Source organism: Pipistrellus hanaki (genome assembly GCF_964339955.1).
Source record: "Pipistrellus hanaki genome assembly, chromosome: 2".
NCBI classification, from domain to species: domain Eukaryota; kingdom Metazoa; phylum Chordata; class Mammalia; order Chiroptera; family Vespertilionidae; genus Pipistrellus; species Pipistrellus hanaki.
The window spans coordinates 164,827,473-164,852,402 of record NC_140504.1 but is presented as its reverse complement, the minus strand read 5'-3'; the positions used below and the strand labels follow the sequence as shown (position 1 = coordinate 164,852,402).

Sequence of the window (24,930 nt, the reverse complement as noted above, 5' to 3'; positions counted from 1 at the left end):
CTAATCCATGAGTAAATATTATTAGCTCTACCTTCAAGAAGCATCCAGAATGCTCACCATCTCATTATTGGCACCCTAGTCATCATCATCTCTATCTGGACTGGTTTCCTTTGTCCCTCCCCTTCTCCCAATTCTCTTTTCCACTCAGTATGCCAGAGTGATCTTTTAAAAATCTGAACCAAAGTATGCCTCCTTTCAGCTTAAAGCACTAATGCTTTTCCAAAGTCCACACCACCATGCATAAGGCCCCTCACAATCTGGCCCCTGATCTCATTTTCCACCTCTCTCCTCTTTGCTCTTCAGGTCCAGCCACACCAGGTTTTCCAGGTCACTCCTTCCTCCCCGCCATTGCATAACTCATTCTTCCATTTCCTCCCAGTTTTAACCCAATGTCCCCTTATCACAGAGGCACTTCCCACCCTTTTATGTTTCAATTTTTTCATAACTCTTACCATCTCCCGACATTTAATATGCATGTCTGTTGTTGCTCTCCTCCCATCAGAATATTAGCTGCAGAAATAGGATTAGCAGATAAATACAGGATACCAATTAAATTTGAATTTCAGATAAAAAACTAAGTTTTCAGTTTGAAGATGTCCCAGAAACTGTATGGGACACACACTAAAAAAAACTATTCGTTTTTTTTTTTTTCAAACCTTACTGAGTGTCCTGTATGTATTTTTAGGGGGGACAGTAGTTGTTTTGCTCATCGCTGTATCTCCAGCGCCAGAATTGCTCATGACACATGGCAATATTTATGAAATGAATAACTGTGTTCAATCAGGTCACAAACAGCCCGTGAGTCAGAGGTGCGTTGCCACCAGACTAAGTTCATAAGTTCAGTTCCATAAACTTAAAAAAAAAATACATTTTTATTGATTTCAGAGAGGAAGGGAGAGAGAGATAGAAACATCAATAATGAGAGAGGATCATTGGCCTACTGCCTCCTGCACGCCCCCTACTAGGGATCGAGCCCGCAACCCGGGCATATAGCTCGAACCCGGGACCCTTCAGTTCGCAGGCCTAACCCTCTATCCACGGAACCAAACGGGCTGGAGCAGCTGAATAAACTTCCCACGCAAGTCAAGCACCAGGTGCTCCTGCAGACCCCACGCCCAGCCCTCAGGAAACAACACTCCCTCCCTTGACCAAGTGGGCTCACGCCCCTGTGGGGGCGGGGCCTCCCCATCAGGGGGCGGGGCTTCCCCACCGGGGGCGGGGCCTCCCCACCGGGGAGCGGCCCACCCCTCGCAGGTGTCCAGGGCCCTTTAACACCCCGCCTCCCATCTCTACTAGCTCCTGTGGTGTGACGTCACCAGGAAGACGGCCAATGGAAACGCGGCTTACTGGCAGGCGGCGCTGGCAGTTGCTGCCAAGAGGAAGTGAGCTGGAGCCGGAGCGATGGCCCTGGGCTGGAACCCGCGGCAGCCTCCGCCGCCACCTGTGCGTCGGGAGCAGCCGCGGCCGCAGCCGGAGCGGGGGCCGGAGTCGCGGACGGAGCGAAGGAGGCGCTTGTGAGCTGCCAAGAGTCGCCGGGGCCGGAACACCTCACACTCCGGGCGGGAGCTCTTCAGGTGGGCAGAGCCGCTGTCGCCCTTGCACCGCACCGTGCCCCCAGGCCCAGACAGCGGGCTGGGTCTCCGGGGCGCTGGGCTGGCTCCTCTCAGGCCGCGCCCTCCGAATCGGCCTCTGGGTTTTCCTCGGCCTTGGACTTCCTTGAAACTAAGGCCAGAGGCTGGAGGACAGTGAGCACCGTCGACCCGGACATTTGCTTGTCTCCCCGACTGTCCGGACTGTAGCAACTGGGAGCCCCCCCCTGCTGCCCTCTCTCCAGCTAAGGAAGGACGAGCGCGTTCCCGCTGTCTGGTTGTGCGCCTCTCCCTTCTCTCCCATTCAAGAACAAGTTTCTCTTCTCTCTTCATTGGAAATCCTGCCCGGAAGCCCAAAGCGCCCGTCTGTGTGCCCTTCCCCAGCTCTTGGAGCACCCTTAGAAGAAACATTATCTACTTGTCAGGGCTGAGTCTCGCTCGTTCTTGACTTGGTTTTTATCCTCTTGACTGACACTTCATGCCCAGGACCTTTTGGATCTCCAGCTCCCTGGCCATATCCATGTGACTTACCCCCACCCATCAGTTCCAATTTCCTCTGGGCTACAATCCCCAGCTCCCCTCCCGGCGGATCTGGTCAGTCCCACCCTTGGGTGGGAGTGACCAGGGGGCTCTGGCCCAGGATCCCCCACCCTGGAAGGCAGCTCCAAGGTACCAAGAGAGCTGGGCCTCGGGTATGAACCTGGCAGCTCAGGAGTGGGTGCTCCACTCACCCCACACAAGAAGATGAAAAAGCGCAAAGAGCTCAATGCATTGATTGGCTTGTCTGGGGATAGCCGGAGGAAGAAGCCCAAGAAAGGCTCAGGCCACCGCCTGCTTCGCACTGAACCTCCTGCTTCAGACTCCGAGTCCAGCTCCGAGGAGGAAGAGGAATTTGATGTAGATGGAAATCGCTCTTGCTTTGTCAAGTGAGTGATGCAGTGGTGAGGGGTGGGATGGCGGAAAGACCCAGGGAGCATATTGAAGAGAAGGAGAGGGGAGTTCTTGGGGGGGGGGGGGGGGGAATCAATCGGTGTAGTCCTTGCAAGGCAAAGAGGGAGAAAGTTGTTTCTTCAGGTTCTCAATGAAGGACAAGTTAGAGAGCTGTCTGTGTACAAGGAAAAGTGCTCTAAATCTAGGGTGGAAGTGTGGATGTGGGGAATATGCTAGGAGCCCAGGAACAACAAGTCAGGAGTAGCAAAGAAGCTAAGAATAGGAACATAGGAGCAGACAAGCTTTTGGAAGTAGCCTTTTTTAAAGGTCTCCAGAAATGGGCACCTTAAGACTGTAAATTAATATATATATATATATATATATATATATATATATAGTAATTTACACTCTTGATGAGTCTAAATCTTGGTGATGGAAGAATTTGTTGAGGGACATACTGTATGAGCCTTGAGAGTAATGGAACATGGAGGACAACATGAAGAAGCAGCTTTTTCCCAAACCACTTTCAAATGGTGCAGCCATTAGACCAGTGGTCAGCAAACTCATTAGTCAACAGAGCCAAATATCAACAGTACAACGATTGAAATTTCTTTTGAGAGCCCAAATTTTTTTTTTTAAAGATTTTCTGTTTCTTTTTTCTTAATATATTTTATTGATTTTACACAGAGAGGAATTGAGAGGGACAGAGTTAGAAACGTCGATGAGAGAGAAACATAGACCAGCTGCCTCTTGCACACCCCCCACTGGGGATGTGCCCGCAACCAAGGTACATGCCCTTGACCGGAATCGAACCCGGGACCTTTCAGTCCGCAGGCCGACGCTCTATCCACTGAGCCAAACCGGTCCCGGCTTGAGAGCCACATTTTTTAAACTTAAACTATGTAAGTAGGTACATTGTTATTTATTTTTTTAAAGACTTTTTTTTTAATTTTGATTTTTTATAGAAAGAAAGAGAGAGGGATAGAGAATTAGAAACATGGATGAGAGAAAAATCCATCAGCTGCCTCTTGCACACCCCCTACTGGGGATGTGCCCGCAACCAAAGTATATGCCCTTGACCAGAATCGAACCCGGGACCTTTCAGTCTGCAGGCCTACGCTCTATCCACTGAGCCAAACCGGTTTCGGCAAGGTACATTGTTATTAACTTAATTAGTGTACATGGTATTTTGTGGAAGAGCCACACTCAAGGGCCAAAGAGCCGCATGTGGCTCGCGAGCCGAGGTTTGCCGACCACTGCACTAGTCGAACCCAGTAGTGAGTACTGAGGACATTGGGAATTAGGACTCAGGGTTGGGAGAGGGCTGGAGGGAACCTAGAAGGTGCCTTGGACCCTCTCAGGGACTACATTAAAAGAAAAGATATTCTGCTGAGCATGTGGAAGCAAGGGCTAGGCAGAAGGTTGGGGTGTTAAAAGAGTCCTTTGAGTTTGTTTAGAGTTTCTTTGTCCTATTTTGTGAAAGGAAGGATTTGCCTTCTAATGAGCTTTGCCAGGTTAGGTATTTAAGGACAACCCTATGTTTGGGTTGTGAAGATCTGATGAAATGGAATAGCTCAACTGTAATAGTACCCTTTGGGTTAGTTTAGACCTAAGTGTTGGTTGAAATTTGGTGTGAAATCTACTCCTTTCTATGCTTCCTTCTAAGCCAATAGCTAGAGTGTACCAGGTGTCCACTTCACCCTACAATTCCTGTTTCTTTCATTCCATTTGCACTAAAACTTGCTCAAAAGTTTATGAAGTTTCAATAAACTAAAACAGGGTCCCCTGGAGTGAGCATGTATTATATTTGACAGAGACAGGTAGGTAAATTACAGTGCAATGATGGAATTGCAGAGAAGCCCAGGTTTAGGCACTTTCCTAACCTGAGATTGTTTCCAAAGGCTTGAATTCGTAGTGATTGCAATGAGCTGCAGCTCCCACAGGTGCTTCCTGAGGCCCCGAGGCCCCCGGGAAGTCCCTCTGTTTCATGTGAAGTTTTAAACCTTTGTACCGAATAGAAGACCTCTTCATAGGTCATATTACTTAGTTATTTTCAACTTGCTATTCAGATTTAACTATGTTACTTGGTAGTCCCTGGTAAATCAACTGCTTATTCATTTAAAAACGTACTTGCATAGCAATACAGGAATGCTATTTCTAATAAAGCTGTGCTCATAATCACCCTTGTACTCCTGGTTGAATTTGTTCTTGTGATCAGGGGAGACTATTTACGATGCTGCAAGATCTGTTATCCCCTCTGTGCTTTTGTCATCCTTGCCGCCTGTGTCGTGGCCTGCGTGGGCTTGGTGTGGATGCAAGTTGCTCTGAAGGAGGATCTGGATACCCTCAAGGAAAAATTTAGAACAAGTAAGTGGTCGCATATTTCAGAGTATAATCTTGGATTCTTTTCTGGGATCTAGGACAAAGTGGATCATGCTGAATTAAGGGTTTGCCCACTGGTAAAGCAATTATACATTATACATTTTTCCCCCAGTATTTTTCTATTCTTTCTTAGATGTCAGCTTCAATATAGTAACAGTTATTTGTCTTAAACACAAACAAAAAACAGTGCTTGTACACCATCAGCACAAATAGTATCTGAAAAATGGCATTTTAATCAACACTTAGGGCACAAAAGGGAAGCTAAGGTCCAGTAGTCTAGAAGGTTGGTTAACCTCCACCTGTTGCCACTTTATACTTTCTCAGTGCACTGGGCTATTTCCTTCTTCCTCATAAGCCCTTGAGAAAAATTTCCTCCTTAAAAATGACATAAGAACATAGGAATGGGCAATAACAACAGCCAACATTTATGAAGTGCTTACTGTGTACCAAGTCACAAATAAATATTTCTCATGAGTGGGTTTCAAAGTGTAAGAGACTTTCTTAAGTTATGGAGTTTTATATATTCTAAATTATAAAGTTGTATTTTGCATATGCAAAGTACTTTTTCTGAAAGATGGGTTTGCATGCTGGCTTCTACCAGATTTAACTTAAATATCTTCCTTTACCAACACTGAGATCTTCATTTCTCAGTTTCAAAGATTAATTTTCTAAGCTAAGGAATCAGTTCCAAGTTAATCACAAATTCACTAACCTTAGCAGCATTCGTACATCAGGACACTGACCACCAGGCTTTCCTAAGATCTTAAAGAAATCTGGCCCCAGAACTGGAATTAGAGATGCTAACTTACTTTCCATATTAAGCCTTAGGAAATCACAACATCCTAGTTTTCCTTCACTCCAACTTCTCTTGGCTGCTGCAGTTATTGAAGTTCTGAACCTGATCTAGGAACAACTAATCCTTAGTGCGTTGATGACATTCCTAGTGATGTTGCTTGAAAAAAAAAAAAAGGCTCAACTACTAACTTTGGTTTTCTTAAAAGTTTCTGATTTAAGGAATGGCCTTGGTAAGTCATTCTCTGCCAGAATCATCCTGACTTACATGTTTTATCAACTAGTGAAATCAGTATAGTGTAAAAAAGAATGAGATTTGTATTCTAGTTGTTGTTCCTCCTTAATAGTTGTCCTTAGCCGAATTGCAAGGTGTTTCTAAGGCCAGTGTTTTCTTTGTAAGGAGTAATCATTACTTGGAAATGAAGTTTTCAGAAACAGTGTTTAGCTGTAAACAGCCCATGAAGACACCTGCCTGTACCATCATCTCCTTAATTAGTTGGACTTCTTGGGTTTGTGCTACAGCTTGTTTTGATCACATGTAGCAGTTGTTTATTTATACATTTCAAAACATTGCTCAATTCTACCTCTCCAGTTCTTTCTCTGACTCCTCTGTGCCTGTGTTTAGAGAACATCCAAGTAATTTATGCCTTTGTCAGCGAATTTCTTTGTCTAGAAATACAGTTAAAGTTTATGTGTAATAGACCTGGCAATCAACAAGTCAACAAATATTTATTGAGCACTTGTTAATCCCAATTCCTGGAAATATTATATTCAGGAGAGTCCAAGAATTGTACCCTGGACTATGAGACACAATTTATATAATTGAGCAACATTCCCCTGAGACCCTGACTACATTTATCAGGCCCCTAAATAAAGCAGATTTAGAATTGTCAGTCCAACTGCATTGTTGACTTTGGTTTGCTACAATAGAAATGCCAGCACCTATAATGTCTAAAGCAGGACTTTCTGAGGGATAGGGGCTTGTCAGTCTATGGGCATGTTGTCAGTCTATGGGCTAAGCCAATGTGAACCACTTGCCCAAGAATTTTTGTTGTTATTTTGTTTTGTTTTAATCATCACCCAAGGATATTTTTTCCATTGATTTTTAGAGGAAGAGACAAAATACCGATATAAAAGAAACACATTGCCAAAACCGGTTTGGCTCAGCTGTAGAGGGTCGGTCTGTGGACTGAAGGGTCCCAGGTTCGATTTCGGTCAAGGGCATGTACATTGGTTGCGGGCACATCCCTGGTAATGGGGTGTGCAAGAGGCAGCTTGTCCATGTTTCTCTCTCATTGACGTTTCTAGCTCTCTATCTCTCTCCCTTCTTCTCTGTAAGAAAAATCAATAAAATATACTTAAAAGAAAGAAACATTGATTGATTGCCTCCTGCACACACCCGGAGTAGGGCCCGGGCCCAGCCCCTGGGCCCTGGGCTGGGAAGGAGCCTGCAACTGAGGTATGTGCCCTTGACCAGAATCGAACCTGGGACCCTTTGGTCCTCAGGCCGATGCTCTATCCACTGAGCCAAACTGGCTAGGGTCTGAGAGTTTTTTTGTGAAAACATACCTTGAGGTCAATGAGGTCAATCTTGTAAAGCTTAAATAATCTTTCCTGAATTCTGCTTTAAATATATTTCAACAAGTTAATTTATACCTCTTGTGTTTCAGGAAAACAGTGAAGTCATTGACTTAAATAAGATCATCTGCTTTAATACTTTTCTGAAAAATTCAGAGCCCATTGTTCTTTATTTCAATAAATTTTCCAAGATGCTTGTGAGGAAAGGAGGTAAGGTTGCTGAAATAGAAAGCAAAGCAGAGAGGCTTCGTTGTTTTTTATCTTGTATTCAAGGAGTAACTTGATCCTTAAGCTGAAAGTACTGGCTGTCCTTAACTCTTAGCTCAGTATTCCAGGTACTCCAGAAGACCTCCACAGTTATTCTAAGGAACATCTATTCCTAACCATCCCTCTTTGTCACTCAACTATGGAACACTAGAATAATAGAAAAAAGAATTAGGAAAAGAAGGAAAGTATTAATGAATTAAGCATCTCCTCTTTCAGGCAGAATAGCAGTGTGGTCATTTAATACAGAACCTAAAAAAATGATCTTGTGATGAGGGTATTAAGATGTACATATTTATGGTAGCTGGAGTATACTAGAAAGAGTGCTGGTACTAGGAGTAAAAGGTTTGACTGTTGAATCCTGGCTTGCTCATTACTAATTGTTAAAAACTTGGACAAGTCACTTATTCTTTCTGAGCCTTCACTTTCCATCCATAAAACATTTTTTTTTAAATATATTTTATTGATTTTCTTACAGAGAGGAAGGGAGAGAGATAGAGAGCTAGAAACATCGATGAGAGAGAAACATCGACCAGCTGCCTCTTGCACACCCCCAATTGGGGATGTGCCCGCAACCAATGTACATGCCTCTGGCTGGAATCGAACCTGGGACCTTTCAGTCCACAGACCGACGCTCTATTGCTGAGCCAAACCGGTTTCGGCCCATAAAACATTTTTAAAGTATATGTGTAATAGACCTGGCAGTCAAGTCAACAAACAAGATGTATTTGTGCTATCAAAGCACTTTGAGCATTCCTCTGTCATAGCGTATGTAACACCATATAGTAACTGTGACAGTGCCTCATGCCTCACTTCCTGCTGAACTGAGAACTTCATGGTCTTTTTATGCACTAGCACTGAGTGCAAGGCTGGGCACATGGTAGGCACTCAATAGCAAGTTTAATAGTTACATAAAAGTTTATTGCAAACTATAAAGATATAAAAAATTGCTATCAGCTTTATATGTTCTGTCTGAAGGGTGTTTGCAGAAATCTCCATTTTTTTATCTTGAAGATCTCAGGAAGAGAGCTAAGTAAGTTTGAGTCTTAATATACTAAATTTTAAATGAGTGTTTTCCATGTTGAAAGTACATGAATAAGTAATCATTAGTTGTTTGCTACTCTTCCTCCTATTTGTGGAGTTAGAGTGCCTTGACTTTACTTGTTTCTCCTACAGGGCCCCAAATCAGATAGTGTATATGATCCCTTCTCGGCTCATACAGTCCTCAGCATCCAGAGTGTGTTCAGGGCTTATCAGTTTTATATGTTTATTAGTTAATAATTGTAACCCGATTTATTTATGTGTTTATCTTCCACTTCTGCCTTCTACTTAATTTGTATAGACTGCAGGAAAGAGAGACTCCCCCTCTCCCTTCTTCACACACACACTCTTGGGATGTTGGACCACTTGAGAATGGCAGAAAGTAACTCAGGATGAGTTACCTCACTGAAAATGTAAACTAAATTTACTGAAATGCTAAGTGTTGCATAATTTAGACTGGTAAAATGTCTTTATTGTATGAGATGGATGTGTAGTCCTACAAACCATGTGTAAACCAAATGTTACATTAAAAGATTTTAGAGAAATATACACACACACACACACACACACACACACACACATATATATATATAAATTCTTCGGTGTATATTTTGAAAGATGAATAAAATACTGATTTCTTTTAATAATTCTGAATTTTCATATAGTAGGGACACCACTAGCCAGTTTTTCTCTTCTTATTTGTGTTCTTTATGATTTTTAGTTGTTGTGTTTGTTTGTTGAGTTTTCTTTGTTTGACTTAATAGGCTAGCATTATCTCCATTTCATACCCTACAATTATTTTACTGGAAAAGTATCTAAGTTCTGTGTACTTGGCACTGCTGGGCCCTGGGAATATATGACTAATATAATTTGGTCCCTGTCCTCTTCCAGCTCTCTCAGTCTGTATACTTGTATAGCTATATACTTGTCTGTCTCAGTCAGGAGACAGACAAGTATATAGCTACAGCACAGTGTATATTAAATGCTAGGAATGATAAAAGGTGGCTGTAGTCCAAGGTGGGGAGTGCAGCTATTTGTGCTGAATCTTGAAAGTAATTAACTAGGCTAGGGTGGCAGAAATGAAAAAGGGGCAAGCTAAAGGCATCTAGGCAGAAAGAATAGAGTGTGCAGGGTCATTGAGACTTAAAGAGGTTGATATATCAGGAAAATCTGCGAGGCTAAGAAGTAGATTAAAGAGATAGGTAAAGTAGTGAGAAGTGTGGTTGGGGAGGTAAGCAAAGGCCAGATTTATTCAGTAATACTGAGTGCCTGGTATATTCTAAGTGCTAACCATGCAGAATGTCTTAGTACTTACATTTTATTAAATTGTCTTATATCTTTCCTGCGTGCCAGTTTTTTGTTTCAAAGAAAGTATATACCCTGTTTCCCCGAAAATAAGACAGTGTCTTATATTAATTTTTTCTCCCAAAGTTGCGCTAGGTCTTATTTTCAGGGGTGTCTTATCTTTTCATGCGCTGTGTCTTATTTTCGGGGAAACACGGTAATAACTAATTTGGCACTGTGTGCTTTAAAAAAAAAAAAAAAGTAGGTTTTATTCTGGAGAACCAGTCATTATCAATATTTTCCATGTAAAGGAAAAGTACTCTTCAAAATAACAAGAGAAAGCACTCTTGCAAGCCTCTGCCTTCAAGCTGATAAATCTCTAAACCATTCAGGAGATATTATTTCCCAAAGGAAAGGCCAAATATCAGCTATACTTAGCTAACATGTTCCTTTATCTTCCTTTACTTTTACTTTGAGTTTTTGGGTGGATTTAAGAAAACACCTTGCTGTTTATGAAAAAGATGTAAAAATCTTAGTCCTTGTAACAGTACTTTAAAGGGGGTAAGAACCTACCTTGCATTTGACCAATATGAAATAGAGAAAAGTAGACTTAAGCACTTAGAGTTATAACTTATGATGTCACCTGAAGCATGAATGGAGTAAAGGTGGTCAGTATTTAACATTTATCACTTACTGTATGCCTGGCCAGCTGTGTTTAGTACTTTACAGCCATTCTTTCAATTGATTGTAAAAATCCTGTAAAGTATATTTTACAGATGAGGAAACGGAGCTCAAAAAAGTTGAGTAATTTTCTCTAGATCACAGTAAGTTACAGAGCTGTGATTCAAATCTAACTCTTACTGCTGATAGTCATTACTATCATTTTTAGCCATCTGACTTTTAAAAGTTGTATTTCCAGTCGTGAATAGCCCCAGTTAAAAGCTTTAGTATTAAAAATGTACATTTAAATAAATAAAAGGATATAAATTTAGTTATTATCCTCCTAGGGTTAACGTGTTGATTTATCTTCTTTCCTACCATATATGATTTTTTTTTTCTTGGAGCCATGAGGGAACTTTATGGCTATTTATGATTATTCTTATTTTTGCTTTTAGTGGAATCTAATCAGAAAAGTTCATTCCAAGAAATTCCCAAACTTAATGAAGAACTACTCAGCAAACAAAGAGAACTTGAGAAGATTGAATCTGGAGAGCTGGGCTTGAGCAAGGTCTGGATAAACATCACCGAAATGAATAAGCAGGTAGCAAAAGTGTGATTTTATTTCTTTGTAAGCTCTGAATATTTAGTCCTATTGGGTCTGAATCTGTAGGTATAAGTAACTCCAAATTGTTTTACTTTTTGTTATGGTTTTTGCAAACTATGATTCCAACACATTAAATTCAGGTAAAACAAGTAATAGTATGCATTTACCAAATAATTAAACTTTTCTTCAAAGGATAATTTTACAAAGTAGAGTATAATTTAGAGCGAATTGGAAATACTTGAGTCAGTTCTCATAAAGAGCAGTTGTTTTTGGAAAGAGTGCCATCTAACCCCCAAGAAAAAGGATAGCATATTTTTATTAGATAATAAGAGCTTATTTTGTTTAAGAGTATACAAACTCACAGACACAATCTTGAGGTATATACTATATACTATACCAAAATCAATCTGGAAACCATTCACAGCTAATGATAGTTATTCTAGCATAGCATAGGAGGAAGTGGCAGAGTTGGTTAAATACCTTGGCCAGGCAAGCATGCCTAGAGGAAAAACTTTCCAATCCCTAAAAGGTTTTTGATCAAGGATCTTGTATTTATATAGTTGCTGCTAGGTAACTGTAGCCCTTGTCCTCAGTTTTTGCAGTTTAATTAGGAAAAATGTGCATTAAAAAAAAAACCTCAAGTAGCAAATGAATGGTACACCTGCAAAGTGCTTAAAAATAGATGTGCCATTCTTGTTAGCATTAATAGGATATTCTCTTCTTCAGAATGGAGTCACAAAGTTCAGAATAAGCCAGTGGCAAGGAGCAGCACTGTGCTAGGATAAAGGGCTTACACATAGGCTGAGTGGCCAGATTATTATGACCTCTGAACACATAATAATCTGGGCCCTCAGTGTGTGTGTGTTATTTATTTATTTATTTATTTATTTATTTATTTATGGCCCGGGGCATGGATGGGGTCCGGCCAGCCTGGCCAAGGGGAGGGGACATGGGCAGTTGGCCGGCCTGCCTACTGGTCGAACTCTTGGTTAAGTGGACAGTTTGCATATTAGCCTTTTATTATATAAAATGTACACTGAGTGGCCAGATTATTATGCATTCAGAGATCATAATAATCTGGCCACTCAGTGTATTTCTGAAGTTCCCCCACAACCTTTCAGCAGTAGTGCAGAAGCTGGGCAATTCATCAGTTAAGACCAGAGATCAATGGCCTGGTGCTGCAGCTTTAAAACGTTTGCCTACAGTAAGAAATATTTTACATCATCCTATGTAATAAAGAATGAATATGCTAACTGACCCTCATGCTGTTGCAAAGATGGTGGCGCCCATAGCCAATAAGGAGAGAATATGCTAATTGCTGCCCTGCCCTCAAAGATGGTGGCACCCACAGCCAACAAGGAGGAAATATGCTAATTGACTGTCACACCCTCAAAGGTGGCAGTGTCCACAGACACAAGATGGCAGTGCCCAGTCCCCACAGCCCTGTCAGGGTGGCAGACACACAGCAAGGCCACTCCACGCACCTGCCTCCAGAGTTCCCCAGTCCTCTCAGCCCCTGGCCACCCAGAGCTGGCCCGAGGTACAGGCAAGCCTCAGATGGCAGCTACCCAGCCTCCCAGGGGTGCCCGAGACTTAGATAATCAGGGCTGGTTGAGGCTTGCACTGCCAGCAGTGGCAGTAGCAGAGGTGTGATGGGGTGTCGCCTTCCCCTGATCACTGGTTCAACTTCTGCCCCTGAGGGCTCCCAGACTGTGAGAGGGGGCAGGCCAGGCTGAGGCCCCCCGCTTCCAGTGCATAAATTTTCATGCACCAGACCTCTAGTTATCTAATAAACATATACATATATGTAGCAAATAAAAGTTTCTGAAAATATTAGCTTACCCTTATGATGCCTTATGATATTTTATTTTCTATTCTGTTCTATTTCATTTTTTTTAGTCATTTGTGAAATAATTGATCAGTTGTAGTATTTACTCATTATGTATTATCCTTGGACTCTTAGTATTTAGGAAAAAACAAGTATTCACTCCTTTTTCTGTAAAAAGAACAGGATAAGACTGGCCTTGTATTCACAGAGCAAATGAGCAGTTTGACCAGAGATTACATCAAGTGAAAATCAACCACAGTGAAGCACTGAGAGATAATTAACATCTCTCACTAGGGCAAACCAGAGATTCCATTTAGATAGTCATGGAGCTTACAGTTCTGGGCCAAGGTGAAATCTTTCAGGATGAAGAGCCAGCAATATCAGCTACATTCCTATCTCCTTGTCAAGCAGCACAGGATAAGAGTCAAAGGGGAAGTGTGTACTTGGTGTGAGGGCACAGTTTTCAACCCTTTCCTATATGTTTTGGTTTCACAGTTCTCTTGGAATCTAGAAACAAAGTAATCATTTTATTCTTCTCCTGGCTGTTATTTTTAGTAACAAAAAGCACCTGGGAAAGAAGATAAATGGGAAAGTTTACTTCAGTCCTAGAGCTTCATATATAAAAGTAGGAGAGATTGAACTTAAACCCTTTCCATTTTACCTTCAGTAGATCTTCAAAGTTGATGGGACTGACTGATGAAACTAACCTGAGGTAGAGAAATTCTCAGCTGGCATGGGTACAGAAGGACGGGTGGTGGTAACCTAGAGCTTTAGGCTGGTCCAGAGCAAGCATGTCAAAATCACGGCCCGCAGGCTGCATGCGGCCCACAATGAATATTTTTGTGGCCCAGCCAATATAATAGTATGTAAAAAACGTTTTAATAAAAATTTCATAACTTAATTTTACAATATCCTGTTATACATAATTGTTAATAACGAACTACAACATTCCATAATGACTGATTACTATAATCATGTTGCATTCGCTTCCCTTACACACCTTATGTGCAGGCGCACCATTTCTCCACTAATACTAGCAGTGAATATTTTAGCAGCCAGTTGCCATGTCATCAGTCTTGGACTGACTTGTTTGGTGTGCACAACAGGTTTATTTGCATTATGCTTATTAATTTGTGTAGTTGTTCAGTGTCTGGTAAGTTAGTATTTAAGACAAATATTAATTTTTATTAAAATGTTCTATTATTTTATGTTAACGATTACTCATTTATTTCAACCTTTTGTATTCAGCATGTCTCTATCGAAATAAATCTACATTTCTATGAAAATTGAAGCTCTTGTTTTTTTGCGGCCTACATAAACTTAAACCTTGTTTATTTGGCCTGTGTTAGCCTTTGAGTTTGAAATACTTGGTCCAGAGGGAGTTCATCATTCTCTGAATGATTTTCTAAAACTGCTATACATTTCTTATAGAAAGACATTTGTCCAAAACCAAAATAGTTACAAAAATAAAATTAATATTTAACCATGTTTCTATATCTCAGGGTAACCCTGTCAATTAGATTCTTTTAGTGACAAAATTTTTTTTAAAGAAATCTAAAGTGGCTTAAACAATAAAAAATGTATATCAGTTAACAAGGACTGTCCTAATCACAATATGAATTGAAGTTAATGTAGCCTGAAAAAAAAAGTTTGAAATAAGTTAAAATCAAATTTTGTATTGAAAAGTCTTTTAAAAAGTATTAAAATCAATTTATTTTTCTGTGTTATTTATGAAACTTCTAATTTCATACCCATGTCCATTCTCAACATTATAGGGAGTCTACTCCCATTCTTTGAAGACTATTAATTCAACAAATGTTTAATGAGCTGCTTTTATGGAGTTAGGCCTTGGATTCCCACCCTCAAGGCTCTTACCATCAAATGGAGGAAAAATAGAAAAGTAAATAGTTATAAAACAGCCTAATAAGCAATATGAAGCTGGTCTATATGAGCACTGTGGGGGCATTTTTTAGGTATGTTTCTAACCCAGACTGGCTGGATTCAAGCCAAGCTTCTCATATATCTTGAGCTGAGTCTTGAAGGGCTAATAGGAGTTGGCTAAATAAATCCTCTAGGGTATCCTCATTAATACACTTGATCTTCATCATTTGCAGATTTCCATATTTGAAAATTCACCTACTAGCTAAAATTTGTAACCTAAAAATCTGTACGTGTGGTGCTTTTGCAGTCAGTCACTGGCAAGCATACAGTGGTGAAAAATTAGTCACCCAATAGGAACGTTTCCAGTTGAAGTCAAACAAGGCCACACATTGCCTTGTTTCAGCTCATAGTGTAAACAAGTTTTCTTTTCATTGTATTGTATTGTATTGTAATATATTTAGTGCCATGGTTTGTGTGTGTGTGATTCTGCTTCTTAAAATGTACAACTATCATGTGCTTAAGTCTTATCTAATATTGCAAAGTTCAAGAATGCTGTGTTATGACTTACAGTGAAATACATGTGTTGGATAAGCTGCATTCAGGCACGAGTTAACAATATACATTAAATAAGATGTCTGTAAAAGAAATACACATAAAACAAATATGTATTTGTATCGTATGTATTGTATCGATCAGTTGACAAAAATGTTGTGACCAGGGGACTCTTGAAACCTAACTCTCTACTTCCCTTAGGGGCAATCATTCATTCAGTGTTTGCTCTGAATTTCCAGAAAAGTGATTTTCAACCCTTTTCATCATGGCACACATAAACTAATTAGTAAAATTCTGCAGCACACCAAAAAATACATTTTTTTTTGCCAATTTGACCAAAAATATAGGTATAATTTTGATTCATTTATACCAGATAGCCATTTTGTGTTAGCTGTTGTCATTTTTTTATTTTGTCAGTGCCCTCAACTAAATAGTCAGGTATTGCATATTTTAAAAATTCTTGCAGCATACTGATTGAAAATCTATTCTAGAACACAAATATGGTGAATTGTGAGAATTGAGTATATGTGCAAAAGCACAGACAAATGAAAAACAGTGTGTTCAGGGGATTTTTGTATTGTATTATAGCATAGTTTGGTGGAAAGAGGCCAGAAGTAAGGAAGGATATGTCAGCAAGAGTCATCAAGGACCTTGAGGGCATCATTTTCTATAGTATGTTCTATGTATATTTTTTGGCACTTGGTCCAGATATCTTATGATGTGACTAGAGGCCTGGTACACGAATTTGTGCACATTGAAAGGAAATTAATTAGAAGGTGGCCAGCAGGGCAGGACTGGGCCAGACATGCCCTGGAGCCAACCTCCCGCTATCTCTCCTGGCCAGCTGCACCTGCGGTGGCACCAGGGCTCAAAGAACGTCTGCAGAATGGGTGGGGTCCCTTGGCCTGGCCTGCAGGGAACCGAAAGTCCAACATCTCCCCCCCCCCCCCCCCCCCCCCCCCCCGCCAGGGGTCCTGGAGTGTGAGAGGGAACTCTGCAAAGTTGCTGTTGCTCCGCAGCTTCTGCAATGAGCGTCTGCCCCCTGGTGGTCAGTGAGTGTCACACCTATCAGTTGTTCAGTAGGCCACTTAGCCTTTTATATATATATATAGAAGATAGTCACAGTAGTCCCTTCTTATCCAAGACCTCCAGTGAAACCGCCAATAGTGCCAAACCTTCTATATACTATGTCTTTTCTATGCATACACGCCTGTGATCAAGTTTCATTTATAAACTAGGCACAGTAAGAGATTAACAGTAACAATGAAATAGAACAACTAAATGTACTGTAATAAAAGTTATGTAACCCCAGTAATTTTTACATTTTTTAATTCAGATCTACTCCTGAATCTGTCTAACCATCTCTTTCTTTCAAGAAATGGCTGGGTGTTACTCGTTTCAGGGAACACCTTGCTAAAGTTTTCGTGGAGGCTCAGTGCTTTCTGGCATACCATGTTACCATCAATCAGAGCACACTTTGTGTTCTTGTCTCCCATCCACAAATTTAATGCCATTTCCATCTTAACTAAGCATTTAACACACACTGTGGCCATAACTATTGCAGTTTGAGGTACAACAGCAAAACTAGCACAAATTTCTTTTCCTTCACAATTTCACAAATAGATTTGTTCTTACCATAGATCTTAACAACCTCAGCATTTGATTTTTTTTCTTTCCTTATTAAGTGGAGAACTTTCACTTTTTCACCTAAAGGAAGTACTTATAGCTTCTCTGGCATATCCCAATTGCCAGCATCAGTATTTTTGAGCTTTGGGGCCATTATTAAATAAATTAAGGATTACTTGAACACAAGCACTGCATGACAATCATCTGATACCAAGACAGCTACTTAGTGACTAATGGGCGGGTGGAGTATACATCCTGGATATATTAGGCAAAAGGATGAATCATGTTGTGGTGGGATGGGTCAGGATAACAGATTTCATTACACTACACAGAAGGGCATACAATTTAAAACTTATGAATTAGTTTATTTCTTAAATTTCCCCTTTAATATTTTTGGACCACAATTGACCACAGTAACAAACCACAGAAAGCAAAACTCAGTATAATGGGGGACTACTGTATTTGTGTGTGCATCTAATTACACTAGAAGGTTGTACATGGAACTCTGTGCTTTAGGGTGATAACTGCCGTTCATTAAATGCTTTCTTTATGCAACAAAGAAAGGCCTCTATTAGAAGTACTACATATGAAATCTTTTTTTCTCCTGTAGACCTATGAAGTAGGAGTGGTATCTCCATTTTACCAACAAGAAAACAGATTCCGAGGAGTAGTTGGCCCAAGGTCGCACAGCTGTGTAGCAGTGCTAACGTTAAAATATTCAGGTGCTAGGAGCCTGTCTTTCCCAGTTTTCCTTTCTGCCTTTCATCTTTATATCCACTATAAAATGCAGTAGGTGCTCAGTAGATGAAGTTGAAAGGGTGTGATGTCAGGTTCCTACTAGAGTTCATATTCATCATTGATGGTTGCCTGTTTTAGTAACTTTTTTGCTTACTATGTAAAGAACACTTCCCCAGCCGGTGTAGCTCAGTAGTTGAGCATTGACCTATGAACCAGGAGGTCACACTTTGATTTCCTATAGGGGCACATGCCCCAGTTGCAGTTGCAGGCTCAATCTCCAGTAAAGGGGGTGCGGGGTGCAGGAGAGCCAATCATTAATTCTTATCATTGATGTTTCTATCTCTCCCTCCCTTCCTCTCTGAAATCAATAAAAATATTTTTAAAAAGAAAGAACACACTTAATTTTAACCCCAAAGCAAAAAAAAATAAAAATGAAAAACAAACAAAAAAACACACCAGCATTTCAGATATCATAGTATAAAATTGTCTACAGTAGCTATTTTTAATTTTGCTAATGAAAAGTGTAATATGCATAAATGTCATCACTCATTTTTTGGCTGAAATTTTGGGTTTTTATCTTAATGGTTTCTACTTAATGCAACTTTTTTTAGACTCTTTGAGTCAGAGATAAGTTCTGTAATGCTTGAATCCAATCTGACATCCTAGAGCAGTCCCAGTGATAATGGAGGGAGACCCTTGTCTCTCCATTCTAGTTACCCATGTAGCTTTGCTGCAGTTTTCCATAGATTTTGGCATTATTCCACTCAAAAGAAAGAAATGTTGAGAGATGAAATCCAGCTTTGCAGTTTATGGGAATATAGCTGAATGCAAGAAAGTGTGATCCAGGTCTTATAAGTGAGTAAGAAGTCCTAGGTGATGTTTGGTAATTAGAGCATTAATGGTCAGCTCTCCAGAGTAAACTCTTTGAGTGAGGCAGCTGATACCCAACCAAGCCTAGAGAGTTTGGGGCATGGGGAGAAGTGAAACAGTACCTCACCTTATCCTGCTAGCATCAGCTTTCAGCTGCTCCTCTGGTTTGGGGAGAAATAGTAACTGCCAGCCAGCCACACTGGCCATTTGTAAGGCCATTACTATTCCTGAGAAACTTAACAAATAATTACACAAGTAAATAAATCATCATCACTTTGAGAATTGCCATGCAGAAAAAGTTTTCCTGGGCCTATTAATGTTGTTGCTCCCTACCTATTACCCAATTCCACACTCACCCTTCTAACCTAAAAAGAATACCTGTTTTATTTTTATATATAAAATCTTTACATCAGACTCTAATTGGAGTCCTACTTCCATGAATTCTGTCCAGTTCAGCACGCACTGATGTTCTTTTCTTAGAACTTTATTATCACATTTAGTACTTAATTTATTTAATGTTAGTTCCCTTCCATAGAGGGATAGATCCTCTACCTCCCTGCCTCCACCTCTTCCTTCCCTCCCCCTTTCTCACTCATATTTTGTGCCTCTGCCGCCAGCCTTTTTTCTGTTCTTCAAGATATGCCAAGCTCTTTCCTGCACTGGGGCCTTTACCCCAGCAGTTCCCTCTATCCTCAAATGCACTTCATTCAATTTATGCCTGATTAATTTCTTATTATTTAGATCTGTTTAAATGCCATCTCTTTATAGAGGCTTTTTCTAATCATCCAATATAAAGTCGCTACCCAGTCACTCATCAAGTTGCCTTATTTTCATTTTTTCCTAACACATACCACTATCTCATATAACATTGTCTGTGTCCTTGCACTAAAATGTAAATTCCAAAAGATCACTGATATCTGGTATAAAATAGGGCTCAATAAATATTTATTGCAGTAATGAATGAGTAAAAGTAGCTTGGTATCCCTGAACATTTTCCTTCCAAAGGGAAAGAAGAAAAAGAGAATCTAAGTTCCCAGGTTCCTCACTGGACTCCTTGTTCAGAGTACACTGCTGCTCACCCCGGAGTTCTGCTTAATTTCTTTACATAGACCTTATTATCTGATACTTTCCTTCTTTGTTTTCTCTCACCTACTATGATGGGTGCTCCATGAAAGCAAAACTTCATGGTCTTGTTTGCCACTATCTCTACAGTGCCTGCAGCAGAACCTGACACGGAGATGCCAAACGTTTGTTGAAGTAAAGAGTAGGGGTTCAGGTTTACTTTGTTTTTATGGAATAAATGCCCAGAAACTTTAGTGGCTATTCTGTGACCCTCTGAATATAATTGCTGTTGGTATATTTGTGTCCTCATTCTCGCTTTTGGGATAGGAAAGCAGTATGGAACCAGGAGTCTTCCAAGAATGTTTGAGCCACACTGCAAGGTTGTTAGAATATGATCTATGCAGCCTGAAATTGAGTATTATACAGGCTCCCCCAGCCCCCATATAAGAGAGAAGTCCAGCTGTGTAGAATTCTACCCCTAATAGTAAAAGGGAAGACATTTTATTTTGATTCAATTCCTATTTTAATACATTCAGTACATCAGTCCACAAGTCACTGGGTATTTATTGAGAACCTTCAGGGTACAAAGTAGTGCTTTGGTTGAGCTATTGAGTTTGAAATATTAATCACATTGTTAAACCAAAACTAAATTCCCAAGTAGTTGAAAGTGCTGTTCAAGTTGGCAGGGTACAGTTTCTATAGACTGTATTTTGTGATGATGGGCTTTTACTTTATATGTTCCCACTTGGGCAGGAACAAAAGTTCAGTAAATAACTAAGGTTTTATTTTTTTACTGAAATGAAATCCTTCAGGGATCTTTGATCATTAGCTTTCTTTCTGTCCTTTTGTTGAAGGATTGTGTTGTAATCACTATTACAATCATCTTTTGGGTACTTTAAGATTTTTACATTTTGTAGCTGCCAGGAGTTAGAGTAAAGAATAATTGCCTTTCTCTCTTTGGCACTAGTGTTTAAATTGGGCAGGGAAAGAAGGGGTATTATCGCTGCCTCCCCAGTCTCCAATCTGTTCAAGAATGAGCTGAATAAGGTGAAATGTCTGGATTACAGAAGTGCATAAAATCGAAGGGTGCCTTGACATCAGCATCAAATGTAGAGACTGTGAAGGAAGAATCCACTGTGCAAATTCTGTTTTCATTGTTTGTTCCTCTTCCTTTCAGATTTCTCTGTTGAATTCTGCGGTAAACCACCTCAAAGCCAACATTAAATCAGCAGCAGATTTAATTAGTCTGCCTGCTACTGTAGAGGGACTTCAGAAGGTAAGTACTATGTATAGACACTGAGATTACCCAACTGCTGTAATTCTAGCTTCTTAGATGTTTTCTTTGAAAACCCAACATTTGAAATCATCTGCTTCAGGAGGGCAGTAATAGAGCATATCACTGTGCCCTAAAGATTTTAAAGTATCTTTTTTGGTCTGATTAGTTGGGCATTTAATTTGCAACAGGTGACTTTAGGTCTGGTTTATGTGACTTTGCACCTTTTTATTTGGTTCTCCAAGTCCCAGGATTGCTATGCTGGGACTCCTATGTTAACATATGTGGGTTCTTTTTTCATCATTTGCCTTTTCGATTCATCATCCACTTTGTCTTCATGAAAGCAGACCAGTTGTATATAAGAGTTGCTCTAAATTGTTAACTTTCATATTACCATTTTTTAGAAAGATAATTTGAAGAACTGCAAACATTTAAAATTCAGGATTTGATAAGTGTTAGCAAAGAAAACTGCTGGGAATAAAAATGGTAAAAATCATTTTGGTAAACAATGTATGTTGTTTTATAAAAGTAAAGGTGCACATCCTCTAAGCCAGGGTAGGGTACCTTTTTTCTGCCAAGGGCTATTTGGATATTTATAACATCATTTGAGGGCCATACAAAATTATCAACTTAAAAATTAGCCTACTATATTTGGGCAGACACCTAATTAACTCACCCCTAATGCCTTGGCAAGGCCAGACCAAATGATTTCTTGGGGCTTATATGGTCCGAGGGCAGGATGTTTCCCGCCCCTGCTCTAGGCAGTTTATTCAATATATGCCTTAGGCAAACAATAATTTGGAATGTCTGGGTTTTTTTGATCCCTAAGATTCAGGCCTAGAGCAGAAGGCAGTGACCAAGCAGATGGGTAATACATAGGGATCTTTAGAGCTGGGTGGGGAGAGTGGATAGGAAGAAGAATGGGCCTACTTGGAACACAAGCAACATCAGCCCCTCCAGCAGGAAATATAAGAATGGATTCTGGAGCAAGGGAGTCAAATCTAGTCTATAACTTTTCAAATTTAGTATGTGATAACTTTGATTACATGCCAGGCTCTATAAATATATAAATTTTCTCCACAAAGGAGAACTTCCTAAGCCAAAAACAGAAACAAAACTTGCCATTTTATAGTCACTCCACTTGTGAGCTCGGTCTCCATAGTTTGCTATTTGTCCAATAATGTCATCTGTTTATAACTTTAAATACAAAAGTAGGGACAACTTTGATGAGGCCAAATACTTCTTGCCATTGTTTCCAGGTGCCAAGTGGGAAAAAGATAGGCCTCTGTAGCCTTTAGCACAAAAGCGACTCTGGGAGTCTAGCATTAGTGAAGGAAACTGGTTTATTCTTGCATTCATCAATTCAGTAAACGTTTGTGGAGCTTCTTCCAGAGCCAGGCACTTTGCAGTTATCGAGAATACCAAACAAGAACTTAATATCTTCTTGCACCCTGATGGGATCATACATACAGCCAGTTAGGAGTCTGTAATAACAGAGCTTGCATAGATAACATTCCAGCTCAGAGACTTCTACCCAATGTGTTGGTGTCTCTTTGCAAATTTGTGCGTTAATAATGTCAGACACTACTTCTGTTACAAGTGGCTCTGTTTTGAAGTGGTAGTTCATCTCAAATATCTAACCTCAGTATACTCAGGCACATAAGGGAAGGCACACAGGGGAAGTGTTCCCAGGAGAAGCACCCTGCTGCAGCTGTGCTCACTGGCATGAGCCCAGTGTCTGGCAACCATCTTATCAGCTGAGCTGAGCTGCACTGCTGCTGTGGGAGCGCCCTGACCACCAGGGGGCGGCTCCTGCATTGAGTGTCTGCTCCCTGGTAGTCAGTGTGCATCATAGCAACCAGTCAGTTGTCTGGTCATGAGATAGCTTTGACTTTTATATATAGAGATTTCCCCTTAGGCAATATATGCCTTAGGCAAACAATAATTTGGAATGTCTGGGTTTTTTTGAAATTCATAGTTTGAAAATATTTGAAATAATTAAAAACACTGACCTTCATTTATTGGTGTTTAATGTAAAATGAAATCAATGATATATACACTCCCATTAGAATGGCTAAAATTGCAGATACCAGTGTTGAGGGTATGAAGTAATTAGAATTTTCATACACTGCTACTGGGAATACAAAATGGTATAACATTTTAGAACACAGTTTGGCAGTTTTTTAAAAGTTAAGTATACATCTACCATGTGATCTGCCATTTACCTTCTAGGTATTGTGATTATAAGCATACTAGAAGCCCGGTGCATGAATTTGTGCACTGCTGGAGTCCCTCAGCTTGGCCAGCGATTGGGGCCAATAGGGACCAGCTGGAAGGAGGGACCTCGGGATGTTGACCAACTGCAGGAGGTTGGCTGTGGGAGTACACTGACCACCAAGGTGCACTCCTGCATTGAGCGTCTTCCCCCTGGTGGTCAGTGTACATCATAGCTACCAACTAGTCATAACAGTCACTTAGGCTTTTATATATAGATATAGATATAGATATAGATATAGATATAGATATAGATATATAGATACCCACATAAAGACATGGACACAAATGTTTATTCGAGCTTTATGTGTAATAACCAAACACTGAAAACAAACTAAATGCCCATCAACAGGGAAATGAACTACAATATATCCATACAACAGAATGCCACCCAGCTATATGCTGAGTAGCTACAGCATAGGTAAGTTTTAAAATAATTGTACTAAGTGAAAGAAGTTATCGTTTTTAAAAAGTGCATACTGCTTCTCTCTATGAAATTTATTTTCTTATTTTTTTTCTAAATATATTTTTATTGATTTTTTTACAGAGAGGAAGGGAGAAGGATAGAAAGTTAGAAACATCAATGAGGGAAAGAAACATCAACCAGCTGCCTCTTGCACACCCCCTATTGGCGATGTGCCCACAACCAAGATACATGCCCTTGATCGGAATCAAACCTGGGACCCTTCAGTCTGAGGCTGATGCTCTATCCACTGAGCCAAACCAGTTAGGGCTCTATGAAATTTAGAAAATGCAAATTGATATGTAGTGATAGAAAGTAGATCAGTGGTTGACTAGGGACAGGGATAACTTGGGGGTGATGGATGTGTATTATCTTGATTGTGTTAATACTTTCACAGGTATATGTATGTCAAAAGTTACATTTTGAACATGTGCAGTTATTGTATATCAGGTACCTCTTAATAAAACTAATACAAATTTTTAAAAAGGAAAAAACACTAACCTTACTACATGTTTATGTTCAGAGCGTGGCTTCCATTGGCAATACTTTAAACAGTGTCCATCTCGCTGTGGAGGCAATACAGAAAACTGTGGATGAACACAAGAAAGCCATGGAGTTACTACAGAGGGACCTGGTAAGGAAATCTACGAGCACTATGGAAAGTCAGCACTCTCCTGCCTCCTCTTTTCTGAGCAGTAATAGTAGAGATACCCACTTTCCATTTGTCTAAACAGACCCTACTATGCACCTTTAAAAAAAATACAGTAAGCAGTGTTTATTGTTATTTTTACAATCTGTAAAATAAGCAGTTAAGGTGGATAGAATTAAGAGCCTCAGTCTTTTGCAAATGTGCTGCAGGAGACACTGAAATAAGATACCTGAGGATGGAATGGGAAGAAGGAAAATGGAAAAGAATGAAAGGAAAGTGGGGAGGTGTCTCCATTGTTTATTGCTACATAACTAATCACACCACAACTTAGGGCTTAAATCAGCACTTTATTATTTCTCACTTTTCTGTGGGCCCAGAATTTGTCAGGGCTCTTAGACTAGGGAATGGTAAGAGGCCATGTGAAGGGGGCTCCAGAGGATGAAAGGCCATCTTGGATGTTCATGCTCCCAATAGAATGCAGCCATTTGTGTGACCTCAGCCTACAACATGTGAAACAGAATATCCCCACCCTGCTGAGCCTACACAACCCACAGAATACTGAGAAAGAATAAATTACAGTTCTTTTAAGC

The 24,930-nt window shown here is 40.2% G+C and overlaps 1 protein-coding gene across 2 annotated transcripts in view; it reads left to right on the top strand.

Annotated features, from left to right (window-relative positions):
- Nucleotides 1-1,355: 1,355 nt before the first annotated feature.
- Nucleotides 1,356-24,930, top strand: part of EFCAB14 (EF-hand calcium binding domain 14) — a 39,778-nt gene continuing 16,203 nt past the window's right edge. The window contains exons 1-5 of one of the 2 annotated variants that reach the window (XM_084874306.1): nucleotides 1,356-2,515; nucleotides 4,738-4,886; nucleotides 10,976-11,121; nucleotides 20,859-20,957; nucleotides 24,215-24,325. In XM_084874306.1, coding sequence (XP_084730432.1) covers nucleotides 2,334-2,515; nucleotides 4,738-4,886; nucleotides 10,976-11,121; nucleotides 20,859-20,957; nucleotides 24,215-24,325 — 687 coding nt within the window. In that variant the 5' untranslated portion in view covers nucleotides 1,356-2,333. The remainder of the gene's footprint in view (nucleotides 2,516-4,737; nucleotides 4,887-10,975; nucleotides 11,122-20,858; nucleotides 20,958-24,214; nucleotides 24,326-24,930) is intronic. The other variant, XM_084874307.1, reaches the window with a different exon arrangement.